The 26,217-nt window shown below is 46.8% G+C and overlaps 1 protein-coding gene across 6 annotated transcripts in view; it reads left to right on the top strand.

The window, feature by feature from the left end:
• TTC7B (tetratricopeptide repeat domain 7B) overlaps positions 1-26,217 on the top strand; it is a 253,767-nt gene that overhangs the window by 126,006 nt on the left and 101,544 nt on the right. For all 6 annotated transcript variants that reach the window (XM_053224825.1, XM_053224828.1, XM_053224827.1 and 3 more), the window contains 5 exons: positions 349-486; positions 18,946-19,029; positions 20,074-20,178; positions 22,117-22,234; positions 24,348-24,405. In XM_053224825.1, coding sequence (XP_053080800.1) covers positions 349-486; positions 18,946-19,029; positions 20,074-20,178; positions 22,117-22,234; positions 24,348-24,405 — 503 coding nt within the window. The remainder of the gene's footprint in view (positions 1-348; positions 487-18,945; positions 19,030-20,073; positions 20,179-22,116; positions 22,235-24,347; positions 24,406-26,217) is intronic.

Below are 26,217 nucleotides of genomic sequence, written 5' to 3'. Positions count from 1 at the left end.
TGTCTGCAGCAAGCCTGGCTGTGAGCCCGAGCCCAGGAGAAACCACCCTGCTCCCCATCAGCCCCCGAAGCTTCCCTCCAATGCCTGCTGACAGGTACCAAGCGTCCTCTAGAACCACACCTCCGGGCCTTCGTGTTTGGATAACACCCCGTACCATGTGCTGCAGTGCTCTGGGGAATTTGAATAAACAGCCCAAGGTGACAAGCCCCGTACTCGTTCCTTCCCCTGTCTCCAGGCCCTCGGCAAGCTGTTAGGGGCAGGAGGGCCTAGATGGCTTCTCTGCCCCGAACACTGGCGGTGTGCAGGGACTGGCTCACCATCTGCTTCTCTCTTCTGCGTTGTTTTCAGGCCAACCGGGATGCTGTGCTGAGCCGGATACCCGAGCACAAGAGTGACCGCCTCATCAGCTTGCAGAGCGCATCTGTGGTCTATGATTTGCTGACCATTGCCCTTGGCAGGAGAGGCCAGTACGAGATGCTGTCGGAGGTATAGCGCTTGAGTCTGGTACTTTCCGGTGGGGAGTGGTGCCAGCAGAATAAGCCCGGGGAAGGGCTGTGAGACCTGGTCCTGACCCCCTCTGCCACGGCAGCCACGTGACCTTGGGCCCATCACTTAACTCTGTGGAGTGGGAATTGGGCTAAATGATTAGCTCGTAGAATCCACTGGTGGCGACTTCCTACCTTGGTCCATAAACCCCCTGGCTGTGAATTTGCGTGTGAGGGAAGGCAAGCATTTCTCAAGCAGTTTCTCTTTGAGGGTAATGTCTACCGTAACCCCAAACCTCCCATCCGTGATACTAATGTCCTTATGAAGGTTTTACCTTATTTAAAGCATCGACGCATAACTCCTGGGGCAAAATGGCACCGCCGTGTGTGGTCAGTGAGCTGGCATAGACATTCGTGTCGATAAGCACAGTCTTCGTTCAGAGATTTTGGCTCGATCAGAAGACGCTCTAGTTGATTACAGATCTTGGGCGAGGTACTGTCATTTTGTTCCTTCAGCTTCTAAAAAATATTTGGGATGGAAGCTTGACTATTTTACAATTTCAGAAGAAGCTAGTTAATCTTGGGCTGCGGTCATGCATTATTGAGCTGCTGCCCAGAATACCAAATTCCGCCACGGTAAGGGCTAAATAAGTAACACGATCATTTTGTCCTTTCTTTAGTGGAGTAAGAAGAAAGAAAGAAAAGAAAGAAAACAACTCATTTTGTTAAAATGGACTTTTCCATGTTATTTATCTTTTTCTTTCTAAATTTATACACATTGCAACAGCCTCTGGGCACGAGGACAGGGAATGACATACAGTAACAGATTGGCTGAAATCAGATAAGCACCCGGCTCACCCTCTCGCCGGTGCTTCGCCACATTAGGCAGGAGCCTTGGAGAACAGATGAGCCTGCGCGGCCCGGGTCTTTTTTTAGGCTTCGGTTTGGTGACTATACAGGGCAATGGTTACTCAGTCTTCAAAAAAAGCCCCTCACAGGCCGGGGCTCAGTGTGTCCAGATGTTCCTGTCGCACACGGTATGCCCCTGGGGACGCTGCCCAGATTCTTTGCCACCGTGGGTGCTTTGATTTCCCCGGCCCCTCTCCTCCTGGCCGGCTGAGTTCCCATCTGCCGTGTCCACTGTGGAGCCTGTCCGTGGGGACAGTGCCACCCAGCTCTCCGTTGAGTTCTTTTAAGGTGAACGTTTTTCCTCTAGACAAACCGCTAAAGCATCTCTCTGGGTCCGAGCGTGATTGCGGTTTGTGTGTCTGCTTTCGTCCCATCATGTGGCCACGTGGCCTTGCCTCAGCTTGAAATGCGCCAGCATCAGAATCAGGTGTGAGGAACTGGAGGTGGCTGGCTGGCCCCTGCCCACGGACTTCTCGACATGCCATGAATGACTCTAGGGGGACGGCTGTCACCTTAGCAGCGTTCCTCTGCAAGCCTGGCATGTGCCTCCTCCCAGCACGGAATACTGGGACCTTGTTTGCACTCCGATGACTTTCATCTTGGTATCACATGTGGCTTCCATCTTGTGGTGATGACCTGACGCCCGAGTCACTGGGCGGTCTGGTTGCCGGAGCTTTTGCAATTCAGAATTTCACTGCCCTGGTCACGTTTAAAGTGATGGGGACAGCGTCAGAGGTTGCCTCGTAGGTGAGGGAGCACAAGGGTAAGAGAAAGGGAAATTTACCACCGTTACATTCCTTGGAGGCCTTTGGATTTTATCCCATGGCTGTGTTTTATCTATTAAAAATATAAATCAGGGGCGCCTGGGTGGCTTAGTGGGTTCAGTGTCCCACCTTTGATTTTGGCTCAGGTCATGAGCTCACAGTTCATGAGATGGAGCCCTGTGCCAGTCTCGTGCTGAGCGTGGAGCCTGCTTGGGATTCTCTCTCTCTCTCTCTCTCTCTCTCTCTCTCTCTCTCTCTCTCTCCCTCCTCCCCCCCGCTTGCATGTGTTTGTGCACTCTCTCAAATAAATGAAAATAAAAACTTAAAAAATATATATAGAAGTCAAGTGATAAGATATATAAAATGGAGGACATTCATTTCTTTAACACAGGTATATGCATTCCCCTGTTCTGAGCCAGGGACTGTGATAAAGGCCGGGACACAGCCTTGCACGAGGCATGGTCCCTGCCCGTGAGTGGCTCCCAGTCTTGGGGGAGGCAGCCAAGCAGCAGGCAGTTGCCATCTGGTATGGCTGATGCTGGGGAGGGCTCCCCGCAGGGTCCGCTTCCAGTTGCAAAGCATTTGAATACGTGGCTTCAACCTTTCTTGCTGTTTCTACTTGATTTTGCAGTTGGAGCTTCCCGCAGCAAATATTTGATGACCGTGTTGTCTCATATCTTTTAGCTAGAACAGGAGGTGTTGTAGGAGAAAGGTGAAAGCTCCCGGTATCTGGAGACGGTGGCACCTCGGTGCTCAGTTACGGAAGTCCACGCTTGGCTGAGCAGGGACCCTCTCTCCTCTGGCCCCAGGCCACATCTTCCGTGGAGTGTCCTGCTTCCTTCATTTGCTGGGACTTTCTTTCTTTTTTCTTTTTTTTTCTTCTCATTTGCCCTTCCATTTTATTGGGGCTTTAGGTTAAAAGCTAATTGGACTGTCTTTTAATTGAGATAAATTCACGTAACATAAACTTAAACCATTTTAAACGTGCACGATTCAGTGGCGTTCCGTGCATTCCCCGTGCTGTGCAGGCATCACCTCTATCAAATCCCAAAACATTTTCAGCACCCTAAAAGGAAACCTCATCCCCAGGAAGCAACTGTCCCCCCTCCCCCCTCTCCCCAGTCCCTGCCAACTACTAACCTGCTTCCTGACTCTATGGATTTACCTATTTTGGGTATTTCCTATTAATAAAATCATCTAGTAAGTGACCTTTTGAGTCTGGCTTCTCTCACTCAACATAATGTTTTCACGGTCACCCACACTGTAGCCTGTCAGTATGTCGTTCCTTTTTACGGTCGAATAACAGCCCATCATGTAGATTATACCACAACCTGTTCATCCGTTCATCTGTTGATGGCCATTTGACTGTGGTGAGCCGTGCTGCTGTGGGGGCAGCTGGATTTTCAACTTCCTGTACTACTTCTTTGGGCCCCATGAGAGTTAGGGATTGTCGTTGCTGGCATTCATCGCGGTAGAATAGTATGTCTGTCTTCACCTCCTGCATTGTCCCCGAGGTGATCTAAGTCACAGGTGTGGCATGCCACCCTTCCGATCAGAAACACGTGATGGCTTGTCCCATCCCTCCCTCTTTTTCCTTTCTTTTTCTTTTGTTTTGTTTCCCTTTTCCTCCCATGATGAAATTGACTTCATCGGTGATCATTTTTGCAGTATGCAGCACCTTGCAGACTCCTTGAAAATCAAACTGAACAGACAAATATGGAAAAGGAAATAAAAGGCACTTAGAGCCCCACCCTCCTGAGACAGCTGACTACCCATTGACATCATAGAGACCACCTTTTCATGTATCTCTTTGTGAATAAATGCATGTACATTTACGTAAGTTTCAAGGAATGGGATAGTATCATATGTGTTTGCAATAGATATTCCCACTCATTTTTCTCCCCTCCATTGGCTCCCCACCCCGTCTTTGTCTTCTCAACCCCCAAACCCAGGGCAGCAACCAAGTGTGGCCCAGGCCCAGGCCCTCGTGTCAGAGAGCTTGGGTTTGGGTCCTGGGTCTGCCAGTTACCAGTTGTGTGATCCTGGCAAGTCATTGACCTCATATGCCTCGGTTTTTCCTTCTGCAAAATGGGGCTAATAATCACACCTCTCTCAGCCTCTATTGTGAGGCTTATTTGCCAAACCACATAAGGTACTCAGAACGAACCCAGCACTGGAGCTTATTACGTGGCCGCTGTGTGCTTCTGTGCTGTCCCCACCACCGTATGCTCAGGGGTTTCCAGGCACAGGGGAAGCAACAAAGTGTACAGAGAAAGGCCTTTTGGCTTCCAGAAACTTCCAGAAATTAATTAGGGAAATTAAATAGAAATACACAAAAGGACACTGATTAGAGAAGACTGGTTAGCCCAGGGCATGCTCACCACAGGTGGACAGACCGGGTAGGCTGCCGCAGTGTTTGTAGGTGGGGGGCCAGTGCGAGAGAGAGGAGGAACGCTGGTTCCTGAATTGGCTCTTCAAGGACTGCTAGGAATTAAAGTCTCAGAGCAGAGAGACACCTTCATCCTCAGGACTGTGAGGGTGTGAGGGCGTGAGGCCTGAGGACGTGGGAGACAAGGGCTCGCTCTCACGGAGGAGCGGGAGGAGAGGACACCAGACGGGCACGGGGCTGGGTTGGGAACCCCCAACATCTTGGGACAGACTGCTTGTGCCCTTCGCTGATGGGATCCGGCCGTGCCCCCCGCGGCTGGTCTGTGAGCAGGTTCTGCTTGCCGTAGCAACACTGAGCAGACTTTCCTTTATGCCAGCTGGGACCTTGCATGAGCAGAAGCCAACAACCGTCCTTCTGCCGCTGACCCGGGCCCCTCGGCACCCCTGCACCGAGGGGGTCCCTCTGCCGCAGCACCTGGTGCGCCTTCCCCTTCCCTCCCCGCATCACTGGCACCTTTGGGTGTTGTGCAGCACTGTGCGGACCCAGCCTTTTAGGAACGGTGCCTTCGCGGGGAGCAGAGCCACCTTGACCAGAAAACTGTGTTTGTCTCTGTCTCTCTCTTCAGTTGTGTTCCTTCAAGATGGAAGGCTGCCCTCCCGTCTCGAGATCGGCCGCCTCTGTGTGTGTGCCCACGGAATGCCTTGCTCTCTTTCAGGGCAGCGCACAGCCAGATCACCGGGCAGGAGCCTTGTGTAAAGGCAGTACAAACCAGAGGTTTCCCACATCCTCGTTGTGACAGGCTTAAATATAAGCATGGTGTTTACCGTATCTCTGGCGCCATGAGTTTTCGTGTTTTTAGAAGACTAATTGTGAGCCCCGCTGAAAGGTTTGTGTAGGAAGGAACACTTCTTTCTTCCCCTTCAATTTAAACAGGAGCACTAGTTGGCATGACAACCCGTGCTATTAAAAGTAAAGCAACAAGCCCCGCTTCCTCTGTTTTTTTCAGAATGAACCCAAACTGCGAAGTAGGTTTGTTTCTTGAATTTGACTATTAATGGCTCCCTCTTGACAGAATGTTAGGGGGTCCTTTTGGGAAGGGTGTACGTGTCCCCTCTACATAGAGACGGCAGCTTTAAAGACAGAAGTGGTATTTTTGTCTTTCCTTTTGAACTCCCAATTCGTTTCTGGTAAATCTCAACAACATTATAGTTCTGTGGGTAGAACTGTCTGGCTAGTGCTTGTACCAAAGGGACATTTACACATTCCTAACCCAAACACTAATTTAATCAGGGAGCATGTGAAAGACACTTGAATGTCTAAGTCTGCGGAACAGGCCTACCATTTGTCAGTTTATATTAGAGTTTGGTGTTTCGTGCGGCCCCACTTGGGCTACAGAAGCCCAGCCTTGACCTACGTGCCCAGCTCGCTAGGAGGCATCAGTGTGGCCTGACCACTAGAGGCGTGGCCTTCTGAGAGATCAAGGCAGAATGTTTAGTTCACGGTAGGTGTTCAGTAGAAACTTGCTGAATAAACTCAAAGCCAATGGACATTCTCGTCCTGCTCCCTTTTCTTTGATTTTCAAGACAAACTTTCCCTGGATATGCAGTGAGTATATCTTCCCAGGTGAGTCCAAAGAGTGAAGGTCATTTAGCTGGGAAATAGGTAACAGAGGAAGAGCTGGGCCCAGCATGGGCCAGAGCACCTACAGATCCCCACTCTGGTCCAGCTCTGGGGGTCACCCAGCAGGGATCGGCTATGTCACGTTTGTGTGACAGGCCTGCCCCAAAGAATCTCACCTCCTGACGTGGCCCCTGGCACCTCCATGTCCACCATTATGGAAACGTTTTTGAATTAAGTATCATTGCTCTGTTTTTATGGCCCTCAATAAATTTTAATGTGCCATTTTAACCTTTTTAAGGTATACAATTCAGTGAGTTAATTGCATTCACGATATTGTACAGCCTTCATGACTATTTCCAAATCGTCCATCATTCCAAACAGAAAGTCTTTACCCATTGAACAGTAACTCCCTATTTCCTCCTCCCCACCCCCCATAACCTGCTAACCTCCGATCTACTTTCTGTCTCTATGAGTTTGCATCATGTAAAGGGAACCATGCCGTCCTTGTTTTTTATGTCTGGCTTATTTTACCTCGCCTAATGTTTTCAAGATTCCACTCTGTTGTGTAACACGTCTGATCGCATGTATCAGACTTCATTCCTTTTTTTGTCTGGAGAATATTCCTTTGTATGTATACGCCACATTTTATTTATCCATTCATCTATCGGTGGACGTGTTCAGTGTTTCCACCTTTTGACTGCTGTGAATAATGCTGCAGGGAACACTGGCAAACACATATTGGAGTTCCTGGTTTCAGTTCTGTAAAGTCATATATACAAGAGTGGAATTGCTGGCTCATACGGTAATTGTTTAACTTTTTGAAGAACTACCAAACTATTTGCCACAGCAGCTGCACCGTTTGACATTCCCAGTGGCGAGGCACAAGGGTTCCAAGTTCTCCACATTCTCACCAACACTTGTTATTTTTGCTTTGTTTTGTTTTCTCGTAGCCATCTTAGTAGTTGTGAAATGGTATTTCATTGTGGGTTTGATTTGCATTTTCCAAATGACTAATGCTGTTGAATATCTTTTCACGTGTTTTTGGGCCATTTGTGTGTCTTGTCTGGAGAAATATCTATTCAAGACCTTTGTCCATTTAAAAAAAATTTTTTTAATGTTTTTATTTATTTTTGAGACAGAGAGAAAGAGACACAGTGTGAGCGGGGGAGGGGAAGGGAGAGAGGGAGACAGAATCCGAAGCAGGCTCCAGGCTCTGAGCTGTCAGCACAGGGCTTGAACTCACGAGCCATGAGATCATGACCTGAGCCGAAGTCAGACACCTAACCGACTGAGCCACCCAGGTGCCCCTGACCTTTGCCCATTTTAAACTTGGGTTTTTGTCTTTTTGTTGTAGAGTTGTGGGAATTCTTTCTTTATTGTGCATAATAAACCCTTAACAGATAATGATTTGCAAATATTTTCTCCCATTCTGTAGGCTGTCTCTCCATTTTCTTGATAATGTCCTTTGATGCACAAAAGCTTTTCATGCTGATGACGTCTACTGTGTCTATTTTTTTCTTTTGCTGTTCATGCATTGGGTGTCATAGCTAAGAATCCATTGTCAAATCCAAGGTCATGATTTACTCCTATGTTTCCTGTAAGGATTTTATGGTCTTTGCTCTTACTTTTAGAATGTTGATCCATTTTGAGTTAACTTTTGTATACAGGTAGGGATCCAACTTCATTCTTTGCATGTGGAAACCCAGTTGTCCTAAAAACATTTGTTGAGAGACTGTTCTTTCCCCCATTGAATGGACTGGGCACCCTGGTGGAAAACCAGCTGGCCATAGATGTGTGGGTTTCTTTCTGGGATCTCAGTTCTGTTCCATTGGTCTATATGTTTATTCTTATATCCGTACCGCACTGGTTTGATTACTGTAGCTTTGCAAGCTTGGAAATCAAGAAGTTTGAGTCCTCTAGCTTTGCTCTTTTTCAAGATTGTTTTGCCTATTCAGGGCCCCGTGCAAGTCCACATGAATTTGAAGATTGGCTTTTCCATTTCTGCAAAAAAGACCTGTTAGAGTTTTCATAGAGATTGTGTTGACTCTGTAGGTCATCTGGAAAGTGTTGCCCTCCTGACAATATCTCATGTTTTGATATCAGATCTTAGTTTGAATCTCAATTCTGCTACTTTATATGCTGATTATGAACGTAGGCAGATTCCTTTACCTCTCTACACCAGTCCCCTTACATGGAAAATACAGGTAATGATAGGACCTACCTCTGAGGGTTATTGTAAGGATTGACGGGATAGTATATGCAAAGTGTGTGTTGCTGTTCTTATTGGTGGTGGTGATCATGTGCTTTCTCAAGTAAAATCCCCTCTGTAATTACCCTGGCAGATAATGCTTGAGCTTTGGTAGGGTCTTTCATTGTACAGTGGGAAAACTCAGCCTTGGAGTCCAAGCATATCTGAGTTCAAATCGTGGCACTACATTTTCCTAGCTTGTGATTTTGGAAAGAGTTAGCCATTCTGGACTCCCACCTCAAAGACCGTCATAAAACTTGGTGAGACAATAGGTATAAAATAGCACAGCTCTTGGTATGTGATATGTACCATTCCATTTCTCTCTGGTTAGTAGAAAGGATGGATCTGAAGTTTGTCTCCTATAACTTCCATCTGTTCTGTCTCTTTGGAACAATAGAGCAAGTTCGGTTCTGCCTCAGTGACAGGCAGCTGTTATGCCGTCTTCTTTCCTCCAGCCTAAAATGCCCCGTGCCTTTAGTTTGGGGGTTGGTAAACGTTTCTATAAAGAGCCAGACACTAAATATTTTAGGCTTTGAGGACCAAGAGGCAAAATCAAGGATATTATGTAGGTATGACGAGAAAGGAAACAAATTTCCACAGAATTTTTATTGATTACATTCCAACTGTAACAATGAATACAACTTTCTGTGATACAGGTCCACTAATGAGAAGAACGGGATTATTTGGGAGGATGACATTTCACTTAATTTGGGTTCAAAGTTGGTATTTCTGCTCATCAAATTGATGGCAAATGTTCGTCTATAAAGGACTCCTAGCTTTTGGACTCTATGCCAACAGGCAGCAGGTGTGGTTTGGCTCACAGGCCATACTACGGTAGCCCTTCCTAACGTGACGCCAGCTCCAGGTTCTTGGCACTTTACTGTACTCTTCCCAAGTGCTTCCTTGTTTGGGTGGCCTCCTAAAAGCATATCTGGAAGAGTGGGTCGCCACTTGACCCAGGTTTATTCCTTCCTTCAAGCATTCGCTGAGCATCTGTTTTGTGTGTGACACTCCCCTGGTCTGCTGTTACCTTGATTCCTCACTTCCCTCCCCCAGCCCTTGCATGGGTGAAGCGGCAGCCGTGGTCGAAGGGCAAACACCCGGCACCCCCATCCAGGGCAGGTGGACTGAAAACAGATGAAGACCCAAGGTTAGAAGGAGTTGAGGAGGAGGTAGATGAACAGGATGCCCGTTTCTTGAATTTAGTGATTCATTTTGCAAGAATAACAGCTACATGAGTGCAGTGGCAGATGGAATCGTTTTTGATTAGGACCCTGGAGACCCTTTACTCGCAAGGCAAACTTGATCAAGTCACTTCATAGAGTTGAGCAGAGAGCGTGCCAGAGGATGGTGTCCAGCGTTCAAAGTCTACAATAAAGTCGGTAACCTTTGGAAACCAGCCTGCTCTCTATTCCTCCCGCCATGGCCAGAAGCAGTGGTACCCTTTGGTTTAAGCACTTGTCTGAACAATAAAGGTTTGAGACTCCTCAGCTTGGAGCGGTACTGGTGTTTGAAAGCAAAAAGATAAATGGGATGGGGGCACAGATGTGGGGTTCACTCTGTTTTATTTCTCATTTCTGAGGGGAAAACTTGAGTGAGACTTGACGGACCTCATCTATTTCCTCACAACCTGGGTGGGGGAACTTTTATTGGTAGCTGAGAGTCCCAGAAGCATGACTTTTAGAAGCTTCTCCTGGACTCAGACTCTCGTAGAGTAGATCTCTCAAGTAGATCTGTAATTTGTACTCTTATTTTTAGTTAATATAGAAATAGGGGCTCAGAACTGAGTGTCAAAGCTCTAATTTCAGATCTGCCCCTATGTGACCCTGGGCAGGCCCTGTTTTCTCTCTGGGTCTTAGTTGCCACATCTGTAAAGTAAGAATAGGGCTGGGCAGTCTCCAGGGTCCCAACATGCTCTCTGATGATGTCGTTCTGTGGGTCTAAGATATTGGTCCAAAATGTGTAAATTGCTTAGATAGTTTCTCATTGTTAAAAGTAAAGAGGTGAAATATTATCCATACGCCACGTTAAAGTTAAAACAAAAAACTACAATTTTACACAGCTGCAAAGGATTACATTTATCAACGAACTCATTAAGTATATATGATGTAGAAAAGAAAATTCTCCTAAACCACTGGAGGATCTGTGTTACAAGAACTTTTAGTTAGGATATGGCCAACCTGTTCACGACGGTGAATAATGAAGACAGCTCGGTGTGTTATTCTATTTTAATACTGATGGATTTGAGACATAAGCTCCAGGGTAAAGCTGAGGGGTATCTGATTATTTTATTCCTGTCCCCCCACCCCCCCATGGGTTTTGGCTGCTGGATCTCACTCTTGAATTCTAAAAATAGGCTTTGGCTTTTCCTTGCTCGTGGCATTGTCCTGCTGTCACTGCCATGCACCCAGTTCGTGTAGTTGGGTTTTGGGTACTAGGAAGGTGATCGCTACATCCCTTGCCTGGGCCAGAAGAGCTTCTCATTCCTGGAGCCCCCTCAGGGCTGGCTGGTTTATGTAGAGCCAAAATAGACTGGAAAGGGCGAGCCCTTGCTCCCAAAGGGAAGCAACATTTTCACAAGTGGCATTTTGACTACCGCTCAAATGATTAGGATGCCATTTAGAGTCTAATTATTGCTCTACAAAATATTCGCGGTATTAAATGAACATGGCCTGGGGTGTAGCGAGCTGGCAGAGGTGTGATTACAGCGAATGGACCTGCCTTTCCTGGTAGATGTAATGCTACTCCCAAATCCCCCTTCTTTTCTTGCAAAGGAGGCGATCTGGAGATGTCACCTGCCGCCTGGGGTGTGTGGCCCTGGCATCATCTGCCCCACGTCCCTCTGCCCCGGCCACGCCGCCACCTCTCGACCCAACACCACACGTGGGAAAGGGCTGGCATCTGGCTGGCATCTCTCCCCTTCCCCTCTTCCTTCGCCATCTACCGGCACCCCCGCGCCATCTACAGGGCTCTCGGCCTCCCCTTCGTGCCCCCTTCAGATCAGACCCGAGCCCCTCAGTGTCTGCTACTTTTCCTCATTTCATCAAAGCACCATCAACAGCAACGCGTTTATAGCGTTGGCTCTGTGGCGGCCACTCTTCCAAGTATTTCTCCACTTAACCCCATGACAACCCGCAGCTGGTGAGTAGGGAGTTTGGATGAAGCCTGGGCAGCTGGCCCCAGGGCTGGCCTTCAGCACGTGACTGCTCTCTCTCTCTTGGCCTCACGGGCTCCTCTCCCCTTCCGGCCGCCGGCCCCCGCCGGGCCTGGGGATTGAAGCGGCCTCTCACGTGCCCCTGGCACACAAACACCCACGTCTTTTAGACTGGAACCGTTATTGAAATATGAATGTTCTTATTTTGTCTGACTTTATTTTACAGCACGTATGGATTGCCATCTCCCTCGGTCCATTAAAACTGGGAAATGTTTACTTCGCCCTATACAGATATGATTAGGGGGTGTTTAAAAAGGGTAGTCAGGTAGAACCGGGTGAGCAAACACCTCACCTAAGGAGCGGAAGCCGTGGATAGCAAATGCCTCCAGAGATGACTCAAGTGCCTTTTTATTCAGATGCATCCTTTGGGAGAGGGCTTCCGTTCGTTGTCGAGGTATGTTGACTTGAGCTGCTTCGGGGCTATATAATCCCCGTGTTTAGGGGACCACGGGGAGGACATGCTATATACCCAAGAGGTATGCTTGGCCTCAAGCTTTCACAAGCATCTGGAGCTGTCTAGGCACTTTCTCAGAGACAGCGTGCCATCACCGTATATAAGATGCCAAGAGCCTCGGGAGGACAAGAGCCCTCAGCTGTGATGCCGGAGCTCAAACCCCTCAGAATTGGGGGCGAAGGGCTACTTTGTCGTTGTTGGCTTGTATTTCCTAATTCTGTGACACACCTGGACTAACTTTAGGAAACCGGTTTCATTATGGGAGGGAGGTCCAAAGCGGGAGGGGCCCATGAAGGATGCCACAGTGGAGGGGACATGCCTGAAGGACACGAACTGAGCACCTTTGCTTGACTGTGGTGCTGGTGGATATCACGGGGTCTGGGAGGTTTCTTGAAAATTCCGCAAGCCGGAAAGGCCTCCGTGCTTTGAAGCCTCGGGGGTCCCAAAGAGGCCACGGGAGCGAGGGCCCCATTAGCAGTAAAAAATTTTGCTGAATCTCCAGAACAGTTCAGGTGAGCATGTGGCATTTTGGGGGGCCTTTTATTTTAGCTATCCTTTGCTTTATGCGGCAAGAGTGGGACTGATAAGTGTGGCTGGCCTGTCTGTAATTAAAGTCGCAGAGGCAGGGGAGTGTTGTGGTTAAGGGCTCTGACTCTGGAACCAGACCTTCCGGATTCAGGTCCTGCCTCTTCCACCAGCTCACTGCGACCTGGCATGTCTGTGCTCCAGGGAGGACCGTCATAGTGCCGGCTTGTCCTTGGAGGGTTGTGAGGACGAGCCATGAGGCAGTTCTTGTAAAGCAATGAGACTAGCTCCCGGCTACAGAGTCAGTATCCTATAGTAAGGCTCGTCGTTGTAGTCTATTCAGGCTGCTGTAACAAAATTCCACAGACTGGGTGGCTTATAAACAGTAAGCAGTTATTTTTTACAGTTCTGGAGGCTGGAAGTCCAAGGTCGTAGCTCTAACAGATTTGATGTCTGGCGAGGGCCGACACTTCTGGGTTGCAGACTGCGGGCTTCTTGCTGTGTCCTCACACGGTGGAGGGGGCAAGGGATCTCTTCTCCCTTATGAGAGTATTATTCCCATTCCTGAGGGTTCCACCTTCATAACCTAATCACCTCCCAGAGGCCTCACCTCCTGACACCATCATATTGGGGGTTAGGTTTCAACGTATGAATTTGGGACACAAACATTCAGTCCGTACCACTTGTTAAGGAAATAGATAATTAACATATATTCTAGTCTGATTCTATAAAGTGTGCTATTTTCAAGGATCTCAGATTGAATCCTTTTCTAAGATGAGAAAGCATTTTGTAAAGTAATTATTTCTGATATATTATAAATTTGAACTTTAATATTCAGATTTTCGTTAAATTTAGATAAAGTGATGGGAATTATACAGTTTTGCTTCTTAATATAAGAATGTTAAATTTTTAGAGGCGCCTGGGTGGCTCAGTCAGTTAAGCCTCAGACTTCAGCTCAGGTCATGATCTCATGGTTTGTGAGTTCGAGCCCTGCGTCAGACTCTGTGCTGACAGCTCAGAGCTTGGAGCCTGCTTCAGATTCTGTGTCTCCCTCTCTGTCCCTCCTCACTCGTGCTCTCCCTCTCTCTCCCAAAAATAAATAAACATTAAAAAAATTTTTTTTAAAAAAGAATGTTAAATTTTTATCAAGAACTAATAGCTAACTTTTATTTAGCACTTACTAGCCAGTATCTGAGCTACTGTTCTTATTGCTTACGTGTATTAACTAATTTAATCTTCCTGATAACTCTCTACATTAATTACTATTATATTTCCCATTTTACCACGAGGAGTCTGGATAGAGAGAGGTTAATTGGCTTGCCCGAATCCACATGCTCCATCTGTGGTGGTGCCTGGCTTTACTTCCAGCTACTGTTCAGGTTGTGAATTCCCTATTCTGGAAGGTCCCCGGCAGAACTAGTACAACTACTTGTTGGGGGCTAGGAGGCAGGGCTTGCTTGTAAGAGCCTGAAGCATTTGATTGGTTGTACCTTTAGGGCTTTGATTGTAGGTAGCAGAAGCTCACTAGTTCACTCCAGCAGAAAAGGCAGTCGTCCCTGTGTGCTGCTCACAGGATCCACAGAAGGCTGAAGAATGGGTCTGAGCAGAAATTAAGAAGGCAAGGGAGGTATTTGGGAGGACACTGTTCCTTCCTTCCAGGGCCTCCACCAACCCTTCTTCTACTGTGGCCCCCAGGCCCTCCCCTCCCTGCTCCAGAGGCAAAGCTCCAGCAGGAGCATCTGATTGGCTGAGTTTGGGCCACGTGACCCACTCCTATCGCTTCTGTCCTTCATTCATCCTTAGGCCTTACTACAGGGAGACAGAGAGGCTGCTTTCCTCCAATGTCGGGTATCCCCAACTCTTGTAACAAAAAAATCAGAAGTGTTTTGAGGTGATGGGAAGCCAAAACGACAGAGATCTCTCCTTTGGAGACTTCAACTGGACGTTTCTCAGGTTCCCTCATAGCCCCAAGATTCTCCAGGTCTACTTTTTAGGAGGGCTGGTATTTTCCTGGTGCCATGGCTGGTTGCACATGGAATGGAGCTCTGTACCACTTAGGCCTCCAGTAAGTGTTTTTCACTGAGTATAATGAGTATGCTAGCCTTTGGCACAAAAGAAAATAAGGATGCACACTTATTTATAGCATCTAGCTTTTTGATTCAGAACAGGCTGTTTCAGCTGCTGAGCTCCTTTTGTTTATTGGGAAAACAGTTGATATTTATCATTCCTCTTAGCAAAAGGAGGAAGAAAAGCGTTCAAACATTTAAATGTTTCTGTGTACATATTTAAGTACTTAGTGGTCATATTGCAGTGAACTGGTTCCGTAGAGCTGTTAGGACAAACCTCATTTTTGATTGTCATCTGCGACCTTCTCCACGTGCCGGCTCCTTTGCCCAATTCCTGCAGTGTGATCATGTTTTCCGTTTCCTCCTCCTCTGCCGTCCCTCATCCCCCAACTCAGTTTCCAAGCACTGTTGGCTTTTCACTGCTTGGTGTTCTCTCCATAAGAGCCGTCCTCCCCCACCTCTTCCCAGCTCCTACACCCCACACCTGGATGAGGTCTCCCTTCATGCATCTTGCCTACTTGATGTTTTCAGCAGGCTGCTTTAGCTTTTGTTCCCACAGTGCTTCTTAAAGGCACAGTGAGGGCTTTTTAAGGGCCCTTCTTAAGGGTTTCCTGTTCTTATCAGTATAGCAGAGCCGCTAAGGGGGCTCTGGGGCCAGGTTCTGATCCCAGCTCTGCCATTTAGTGTCTGTGTTAGTGAGAGGTGCAGCCAGATGTAATCAACAAAACCAGCTCACGGTGACTTAGCCAAATATGAGTCAATTTCTCCCCCCACAACAACAGCAACACGTCTGGAAAGAGGCTGCAGTCACAGCCACAGCATGTCACAGCCTCAGGGGCCCAGTGCTTTCTCTTTCTGCTCAGCCATTCTAGAGAGTGGCTCTTGTCCTCATGCTTCGGCATTCCTGGCTGCGTCCCAGGTGGGAGGGAGAGCCAGGGCTGAGGGCAGAGTGCGCAGTAGCCCAGAAAGCCCTCCTCTTAGAGAGCCATGCCGGAGGCCTCACCCAGCAGCCTCTGCCGACATCACATGATCCAGAATGAAGTCACATGTCCAACCCCCCAGATTTTGGCTAAGCAGTTTGCCAGTGTGATCGAAATGACGAACCAAATATTCATCTTACTTGGTATCTGCAGATCCCCATCCTATCCCATCACCGGGTGTGCAGTAGGTGCTTCTTAACTGCTTATCGCTTTACCTTTTAATATATTTTTATTGGGGTAGGTTTTCACAGTGAACCAGCTAGCATAATATTTGCTGTGACCTTCTCTGTAAATACTACCTAAAATTCTGGAATTCTTTTCTTTCCTCTCCCACCTCCTCACTTCGCCTTTATTATTTCCTGCCATTCGTTCGTCACCCTCTCTGTGGCTCCTTTGTTCCTCCCTCAGCCCCTAGCCCCCTACCCATCCCTGAACGTCTGCCTGTTAGTCCTGAGACTTCCGTAGTTGCTCTCCTCTGCCCCAGGCTGGCCACAGAGCATCACTAGAGAGAATTGGCAGCAGGTGCTGCAGGTGCCATTGCACACACACCAGCCTCTAAGGTGACACTGGTGTCTGTCTGTCTCAGGGTGAAGTTGATGTTTAAAGCTTTTCTTTTTTAAAAAAACTCCCGGCCCTATGCTGTTTCCCTGCTCCTACACCCACCTTAGCCCATCTTTACAGAGGAAACGGTGGCTGGGAAGGACAGCTGCTGGTAAGGGTCTCTCCTCTTTATCTTAAAGAGCCTGTGTCCTTAAGAGAATGCCTTCCACCAGGGGCCCGTCTATTCCAGGGACCTGGCTCTCTCTGGTCCTGGGGGACCTAATTTATCTCCTCGGTTTCTTCTCTGACTTTCTTCCGCTTGTTCGTCTCAAGTTGTCTCCATGGAAAGATAGGTGCATAGATAAGTCACTGTTCTTCCGTTTGCAGACTCCCCTCCTTCTTTTCTCTGCTCATCAGGCCCCTGCAGCCCGGCATCCTCCTGCACCGCATCCCAGAACCGTGCTCCCGGAGCTCGGCCACCTGCTGCCGGGTCTGGGGCCCCTGGGCCTCCCGCACTCTGACCGTCTCCTCGTCCCCGTCCTGAGACTTAAGTGTCTGTGTCTCCTTTCCTGGCCCCGAAGTAGAGATGCTTCCCATGGTCCTGCCCGAGCTGCCCTCTCTCCGAGCACTCCTTTGATGTTCTTCAAAACCTCTTCTGATGGCTTCAACTGTTTTCTCAAATGTACTTTTCCCCCAGTTATTTTTACTGTGGTAAAATACATGTCTTACCTTCTTAACCATTTTAAAGTCGTGCAGTGCAGTGGCATTAAATACATTCACAATGTTGTACAGCCATCAGCACCATCTATCTCCGGAAATCTCTTCATCTTGTAAAACTGGAACTGTCCCCATGAAATGCTACCTCCCTCATCCCCCTCCCCGAGCCCCTGGCACCCACCATCCTGCTCTCTGTCTTTGTGATCTTGACTCTTCTGAGTACCTCATACAAGTGGAATCATATGGTATTTATGTTTTTGTAACTGGCTTATTTCACATGCAACAGAATTTCCTTCCTTTTTAATCTGAGGCTGGATAATATTCCATTGTATGCTTATATCTCATACATTTTGTTTATCTGTTCATCCATTGATGGACACTTGGGTCCCTTCCATGCTTTAGCTATTGTGAATAATGCGGCTATGAACATCGGTGTGCAGATACCTGTTTGGGTCCCTGCTTTTAATTCTTTGGGGTCTGTCTTTATGCCAGTACCATACTGTTTTGAGCGCTGTAGCTTTGTAATAAGCTTTGGAATGAGGACGTGTGAGTCCTCCAACTCAGTTCTCTTTTATGATTGTTTTGGCTGTTCTGAGTCCCTAGAGATTCCATGAATTTTTAGGATAGGTTTTTTTTATTTCTGCCAAAAAAAAATGCCATTGGGATTTTTATAGGGATTGTGTCAAATCCTCAGATCACTTTGGATAGTTCTGACATCTTAATAATATTAATCCATAAACATGGGATGTGTTTCCATTTATTTATGTCTTTAATTTCTTTCAGCTCAAACGTATGTCTTTTTTTAGATTTTTCTCTTGAGGCCCCAGATTGTCTCTAATTATCATCAGTAACCGCATGACACCTCAGACTCACCATGTTCCTTACCAAGCTCATTAATAAAACACATTTCTTCCCCAAATTCTCTCTTTATTCTAAAAATTTTCTTTCTCTCTCTCATAAACACACACACACACACACACACACACACACACACACACGCATATGTGTGTGTTTACACAAGGGTCTTCTCTGTCATGGGTTTGCTCCCAAGTATACAAGCCAGAGACTTTGGAGGCCTCCTTCAGCCTCTACACTTCACCAGTCATCCCTCCCCCCTCCTTGGCTGCCCTGTCTTTGCTGAAGTCTCTAGACCATTCTATCCACCTTATTCCTGGTCTGTCTTCATGCTGGTCACACATCCCTCTCCCCACCCCCCAAATGATCCTTCTAAAGCTCTGATGTGATCATATCACTCTGTGCATAGTGAAGCCTATTGTAGATTACCCACCTAGGTGGGTCCTGAGGTGACAAAGTCAGGATTTCTGCCCTTGATGGTTTTTCACAGTGGAATGTGGCTGGGCTGGGGCAGGAAAGGTGAAGACAGTGATATTAACATACAGTTATGAACTTGAGGAGCACCACCAAGCCTGGGGTGGAGGAGGGAGATGGAACATCTTTGAAAAGGAGCTGCCATGTCAGACTCTCAGTGACATGGGCCCAGCCTATGCCAGCCTCGCAGCCTCATTCCGCCCATTCCTGCTGTGTGCCCTGGGCTGCCTTTATTACTGGACCATTTGCTATCATCGAGTCAAAGCATTCCTTCTCACCTCCACATCTCTGCTTATACCCCCCTCTTCCAGATCAGAGCTGCATTTTTTTTCTTCCTCATTAATCAAGGCCCAGCTCAAGTAGCATTTTTCCAGGATGCCCTTTCTCAATTCTGTGATTACTTGCCCATTGTTGGGGCACATATCAGTCTGGGCCTTGTGTTTGAGTTGTTTATGTACGTGCCTTTTTCTTTGTACTGGATGAAAAACTACTTAGTCAACTGTGGATGGTCCTGGCTTCTGGCACAGTGACTCATACCCTGTGGGAGCTCCTCAGGAGGGGTCTGGTGGAGGATTAAGTCTGACGCATTCGAGGGAAGCAGATTTTGTAGGACTTACCTTAATATGTGTAGACACAAACTCACACATATCCCGTTGTGACACTGCCAGTTCTCAGATGTCTGCATTTATTCTTCTTTCCAACCAGTGCTTGGAAAGAGCCATGAAGTTTGCCTTTGAGGAGTTCCAGCTGTGGTACCAGTTTGCTCTGTCCCTCATGGCCGCCGGAAAAGTGAGTTGCCCTTTGATGCGTAATCCTCTATCTCCGTGCTTCATGTCTTGGAATTCCAGGGGGTGATATCACACCTTGTAGATGTCTACACCAACTATCTGAAACTCTCCTGTGGTCATTTATAACTAAGTCATCACATGTCATGATTTGGGAGCCAAACACAGACATGCCACTGAGAAGAGAAATTCTGAAATATTTGCCCTTTTTTGGCCACTGTAACTTTGTCGTGTGAAGGCGGGACTTAAGCTAAGGCTGGTTCTCCCAGCGACCTTTTCACTCATTTGGAAGTATAAACATATTCCTGGAGGGGGAAATCATTCCGTTGTCTTTAGCGATGCATTATATCAGGCAGCGTAGGGTCCTGGTTGAAAGCTTGGGCTGTGGAGCCTTGCTGCTGGAGTCGAGGCCTGGAGCTGCCCTCACAGCTATCACTGAGGGCAGGTCACTTAGTATCTCTATTTCCTCCTCGGCAAAGTGGAGACCTAACGGCGCCTCCCTGACAGAACCGTTATCGGGTAAATGAGGTAAAACCCCTAAGATGCGTAGAATAGCACCCCCCCACCCCCTGCACAGGTACACACACAATAAAGGTAGTAGCCGCCATTCTCGTTAATTCGGGCCATTTAGCGAAGCTGCCATCTAGTGCCTTGTTAAGTCTGAGATATGAGATTATTTGGGCCAAGTGGAGACAGAAATTGAGTATGGCGTCCTTTAAATTGTACCGTTTATTTTTCATAATAACGGAAGCCTTCGCTGCCTTTATTTACTTATTTTTTTCTTATTTTTGCAACGGCTACACAAGTAAGGAAGAAAATTAGGGCGATTCCAGGGAAGCATTTCTACTTGTCCTAACCACAGTTTACTCCCGTCACTCGAGAGCCCCAAGCTCTGGTTGTCACCATCCTCAGGCCCCTGCTCGCTTGGGTTCAAAGTTGAGAAGCCTCATGAAGAGGCCACCCTTACTGAAACCCCTCAGGGAAGGCTCCTGTATTTGGTCTTGTCAAAAAAGTTTGAGTTTTACAGAAACAATTTCCTTTTGCCAAGTCTGCTCGTGCCGTGAAGGTGCTGAAAGAGTGTATCCGTCTGAAGCCCGACGACGCCACCATCCCACTCCTCGCCGCGAAGCTGTGCGTGGGCTCCCTTCACTGGGTGAGTAGGGCTGGGGCCCCGCGCGCTCAGGCAGTGACCTCTTTCATTTCAAAACACTGAGAAAGAATAGTGGCAATTCATCAGCGACCCAAAAACAAGGCCGCCCAAAGCCCCAAACCCCAGAACCCCTCCGGCCTCAACGCACCGCGCCGGGACTGAGGAGAATCACATTCCCGGGATACTCCAGGGTTTTCTTTTTCACAGGAATGTGCTTCAGTTGATGAAAGAGACAGAACTGATAAAAGAGAATTGGAACTCGTACTCACACCAACCTTGCTGTACGCAAAGAAGGGATGCGGGACTGGAAAGGTGTATGTCACTGAGTGATTCACTGTTAGCAGAGCGGAGGTTTTCTATAGAAGAGAAGAGTCATTCTCTCCTGCAGCTCACGTGTAAACCAATGCTGTTCGTTCCTCCTCCTTCACGTAGGCTTTCCTCTCGCTCAGATTTGAATTTGGGAATAGTCCCATCTGTAACAGTGCTAGTACCTCAAAAAAAAAAAAAAATACCGTTTGAATAGAAAGTAGAAAAGCCAGACTAACCGCTGAGGTGGTGGTATGGATCATTACCACAGACGATCCAGTTTTAATTTCTTTTCTTTAACTTCACGTCAAGATTAATTAGAAGAAGAATTTGCTCCAAAGACCGAGGTGCCTTGCTAAGGATTTTTGCCGTTACGGTCCTCGCTGCTTGTTTTTTTTGTTTTTGTTTTTTTTCCCATTTATTCTCACGCAGCAGGACGAAAGTAAGCCCTGGGAAGAACATGTTCTACTTCCGCTAAATTGTACTTGGGGAAGTGTGGAAGGAAAAAGACATTTTGAAAGGGCAGGTTCTCACCTGAGGCTCACAGCTCTGAAGGCGTCGTGTGGTTCATGCACTTTCGGACAGTTCGGTGCCACAGGCGAGGGAACCACACAGGCAGGCTCCAGCAGTGGGCGGAGGAGCTGGACAGACCCTTCCGTTTTGAAAATGCCACTTTCTGGCGATGACTGTCGCACCCCTTCCAGCCATGGCATTGTTCGTGACTGTCACGCAGATCTCTCCCTAAGGCCAAAAATAAACTGGACTCTCTTTTTTTGTGTGTAAAGATGAGCAGAACAAATCTTTTCTGTATATATATATATTTTTTACATTTTTATTATTAAAATTTCCAAACACCCCACAAGTCAAGAGTGTAATGAACTCCCGGGTATTATCACCCAGCCTCCGTGGCCCCAACGTTTGCCATATTTTGAAGAAACAAATCTTATTATTTTGGCTTCTAATAAATTGTGCAAAAGGTCTTACTGTGGGTGCCGTTTCCAGGTGCTTGGAAAGAGCCATGAAATTTGTGGTCCTTTCACATTTTCTCATTGGAATCTGCTGATGTGAGGTCCATGTGCTCTGCATTGTAAAATAAATAGATGGGGGTTCTGAAATTTTTAACAGCTGTGGGAAAGAGAATCCAAGCCCAAATGTGTTCTTTTTGTCATTAAAAAAAAAAAAAAAAAAGGAAGGACCAGACACCAAATGTTTTAAGAACTTTATTATATATAACATGTATATATTATATATAAGTTACATCTATAATTATTATAGATATTATTTGTTTACAATCCGATTTCTGAATCCCTAGCACAGCCCAATTACAGAGCAAATTAGTAAAAACTAAAGATGAAAAAGATAGAACCCCACCAAGTATGAAAATGACCTTGGAAAAGAAGTGAAAAAAAAAAGCATTAAGGCAAACTCGAAAGAAAGAAAGGCAAGGTGGGAGCCCTGAGGTCTGTCAGACAGGCTCAAATAAAGAGAACAGAATCACCAGAGTGGAATTGGAAGACCTGGGAGTTATTTTCACAGTGACTCATCAGAAATCTGGTTTTGCCAGCAGACGCTTATGGGAACTCATGTTAGAAATTCTGCAGGTTGTTGTCGTTTTCAACTTGTCTGGTTTTTCAGTTGGAAGAGGCCGAGAAGTTTGCCAAAACCGTCGTTGATGCAGGAGAGAAAACGTCAGAGTTCAAGGCCAAAGGCTACTTAGCTCTGGGGCTCACGTACAGTCTGCAGGCCACTGATGGTGAGAGAAGTCCCGCCCCAAGGGATCTGGGCTCCTCAGGGCTGGGCTCCCTACGTCTGCACTGCAGGGTTGCCACAGCCCTCACAGAGGACTGTCGCAGGAGTATGCATCTAAGTTGGGTCCCTCGGGTGTGCCGTCCCGTGGGGACCTGCTGCTGCTGTCCTTTTCGCTCCCACTGGTTGAAGAATCGGAGCGCGGGGGCGAAGGCCCTGTGCGCCAGGTGCACTGACTGGTGGTGCACGGGGTGCCCAGCTGGCAGGTGCAGGGTCTTGAGAGATGGTTCACCCAGCCCAGCCTGCACCTGCGTCTGCCCTGGCACTTGGCTGGGCTGTCCCCATGTGAAGGGATGTTGTGTCTTAGGCACAGGAATGTGGAAGAGTTTAGGGCCAGCCTCCTCCAGGAAGCTTCCCTTGACTGCTCAGGATGCCCCTTCCCTAGTAGCACATTTTAGTTCACAGATATGTGCACATGCTGTGCAACAGCTTACCAAATACCCATGCGGGGGGACATGCTTGTTGGATGTACGTAGAATTTGGGGGCCCCAGCTATTTTTTAAAAATCTTAATTATGTTTTGTACACCTGATGAAGCTTTCAATGGTACGTTTGCAGGAAATATAAACTGATAAATTACTTTCCTGAACTCTTATTATGTCTTTAACATTTTATTGTTAAATATAACACGAATAAAAAAAATTTTCCAAAGCAAATGCATCATTAACGAATGAGGATACAGGAGATATCCTTGTAATCACCACCCTGCTTAGGAGATAGAACCTTACCAGCCGCCCGGGGAACATCCCACCCCACCCCGCTCCTGATCACAGTCCCCATGAAGAAAAAACACCATCCTGACTTGTATAGTGTTCACTTTCTTTTTCTTTCTTTATAGTTTTGCTATAGTTTACTTTACAAATTACCCCAAATCCTCTTCTCCTAAAAAATCAAAGACCTTAGAGAAATTTCACATTATCAATCGATTTTCAATAATGGGCTTGGATTTTGTTTTTGTTTTTTGTTTGTTTGTTTGTTTGTTTGTTTTTGCTAATCTTTTTTGCATACATGATATACTGGCAACACCCAACACATTGTTTTAACTATGGGCGACTTTCAGTGAAGTTTAAGTTTCATGCCGTATATTTATCCAGATAGAGTCTTAGTTTGGACCCCAGCCCTGATTAGCCCTGTAATTCTGGGAGAGGTGCTTGACCTGTTGAGCCTCATCTTGCATTCATGGTTTAGTAGGATCGCCTGAGATGCTCTCTAGCTTAGTCACTGTTGTTCTAAGTTAGCTATGGCCCTCTGGGACAGCTGTCCACCATTCTCAGTATCATGGCCAGAGGGGATCAGCCATGCTGGGTTGTTCGATAGGGCCTCCTCAGTTCCCTAAGGAACTGAGGAACCCTAAGCAGGTTCCTCCAGGACTTTTTCTCATGCCCTAGTAAAAAGTACCTTTATAGTTCCCATGACAGACCTTAAGGAAGCCGTTTCTCATATGTTCTATACAGGGGACGTGTGGGCTCACAGCAAGATGGTCTCACACTTTTCAGCTGACTTTCTAGTATCAGTTGTGGGTTTGCCTGGTCTATCCCTTATGTTCACATCAAGGTATTAAAGGTCCTGGCCATTGTCCAGTGTGACTTAAACCGGCCTTGTATGGCATCAAGCTAGTTCCCTTGGCCCAGTATCATAGTTGTCAGTGCCAGAAGGAACCGAAGTCCGTCTGATCAACACCATTGGTGCTTGAATCTCTCTGGACCATCCAGTAGAGGCAGTCTTCCCCCCGCCGGAAGCCACATGCCCGTGCTTGAGAAAGCAGACGCGCTCCTCTCTGGAATTCCCAGCTGATCTTTTGACAACAGCCCCCTATGCCTGGGGCATCAAGGTGACCAGCCAACTCCTACTGTCCCCTCGGCAAGGCTCCACAGTTGTGCCCACAGAGTGCAACCGTCTGGGGGCGGTCTGGGCTTCATTTCCCAGTGCCCGGACGGGGCTGGGCACACAGTCCTGTGTTGCTTTTAACCCAGTTGCATGTGCAGTTTTTATGATGAGCTTTGTGTTTGTCAGAAACTCCCCGATCTTCCATGCCACTGACTAATGGAACCCTTTTCTTAGCTTCTTTGCGAGGGATGCAGGAGGTCCTACAGAGAAAGGCGCTTCTAGCATTTCAGAGGTGAGTGGGAGTTCATCTTTTCACTCGGCTGTGCATAATGACACCAAAGTATGAAAAGTATAAAAAGAAGAGATATTTATAAAGATTATGTAAACAGTATTTTCCCCCCGGGAGTCTTTTCATCTCGAGCACCGAACACACAGTATCAAAACTTGCTGCCCCACTTGTTGCTACGTAAATCTGCATTGTTAATCTGTTTATCCACTTGGGCATGCTATGCATTCCTAATTAAATGATTTCAGCTCTAAGAAGATGGACACTTTGTATGTCTGGGGAAATGCTTCCTTTTATTAAAGACAATTGTCATCATCTAGAAAAGGGATCATTTCTTTTCTAGCCTTTGTGTTTTTTTGTTTGTTTTTTTACACGTCATGCTGAAGATGTTTATAAGAAATAAAAAGGCCAGATTTTAGGACAGTTTCTGAGATGCTGTGATAAGACAGGCCAGCAAGTCTCAGACCCCACACTGCCGCTGAGCTCCATAAGCCTTGTGATTGTCTCCATCAATTATGCTCTTCATGAAATTAGGAGGGCACCTTTATAATTAGAGAATGCTCGAGTGACCTCTTGCATTCCTCCTTGAACTTGATCCTCATGCCAATAAGACAGACCAACAAGTGGTGTGTCTACTGCAGGTAAGGGACTAAGGTGTGCAGTAGGGAAAAGAGTTGCCAGAGTCACACAGCTACTGAAGTCAGGGTAGAATCAAGGTCGCCTGACTCCCACTCAGCTTTCCTCGTACCTACGATACTTTGCCACCCTAATTTTATTCCTTACCACAGGTATAATAAATCACCCAAACGAATCATTGCCTGCAGGGGTAGCCCCGTGATGTCAAATCTTGAATCGGTATTGATCCTGTCACCTTAAATGTATCTGAGTTACACTGATTTCTTGGAATTGTATTAGAAACTTCGTTACTTATCTGAAAATTTTATGGGGACCTCTCAATACCAAATAACCTCTGTTCAATTTCTTTTCTTAGTAACTGGGGTTGCCTACAGATTTGTCACTGCGCACGTGTCCCTTTTTTCATGAAATCATTATCACCCGGCTTCAGTTACTGTGGGACTCTTTTGTCTCGTTTCTTTTCGTTTCCTAGCAGGCATGCTGATAGCTTCTTCCCTTTTGCCAGTCCCAGACTGGTTAATGACGCAAAGTACCACTTGACATCTGCAGACAGACCTCCTATCTCCATGCTAAGCTTTTGTTAACGTTCTTCAGCATGGAGTGTGGAAAGCATTTCCATTTCAAATGATTTGGAGTTTCACGTCCTGCAGTCCTAGTTTGTAAAGCCCACACATGGATGCCTATGAAAAGTGGCCATCACATCTGTTTCATTTTTCTTAAATCGGCACATCTTCCCGACTGTCTAAAAACAGCCATGGCGGTGGTCTGCCTTAAGCTGCCAGAATTCGTAACTTCATGTTATATAACAGCTATTCCATTGGCCTGAAATCCCTTTTTGTTCCTTTTTTTGCTTGGCTTTTAATTCATGGAGATTTTTAAAAATATTAGTTCATATGGGAATAAAGAGTAATAAAATCCTACTAACCTACACGATCATATTGGGGAAGGCTAACCTACATTAGTATTTGTGTGAAATAAAGAATATTTTTCAAAGGAATAAAATTATTTTGTTTCAAGTACGTTCATTAGCCAGAGCTATTCCAGTGCACTGGAGACTTAACAGAAATCTATAAGGGAATGATGTGAGGTAAATAAGAATGATTTGTATTACTTCTTAAATGTAAATGGGTATTTAAAAACCACTTGGCTGAGAAGTACTTATTTACTGTGTATTGTAAATCT

Source organism: Acinonyx jubatus, chromosome B3 (assembly GCF_027475565.1).
Source record: "Acinonyx jubatus isolate Ajub_Pintada_27869175 chromosome B3, VMU_Ajub_asm_v1.0, whole genome shotgun sequence".
Taxonomy (NCBI): Eukaryota; Metazoa; Chordata; class Mammalia; order Carnivora; family Felidae; genus Acinonyx; species Acinonyx jubatus.
This window is presented reverse-complemented; position numbering and strand designations above follow the sequence as displayed.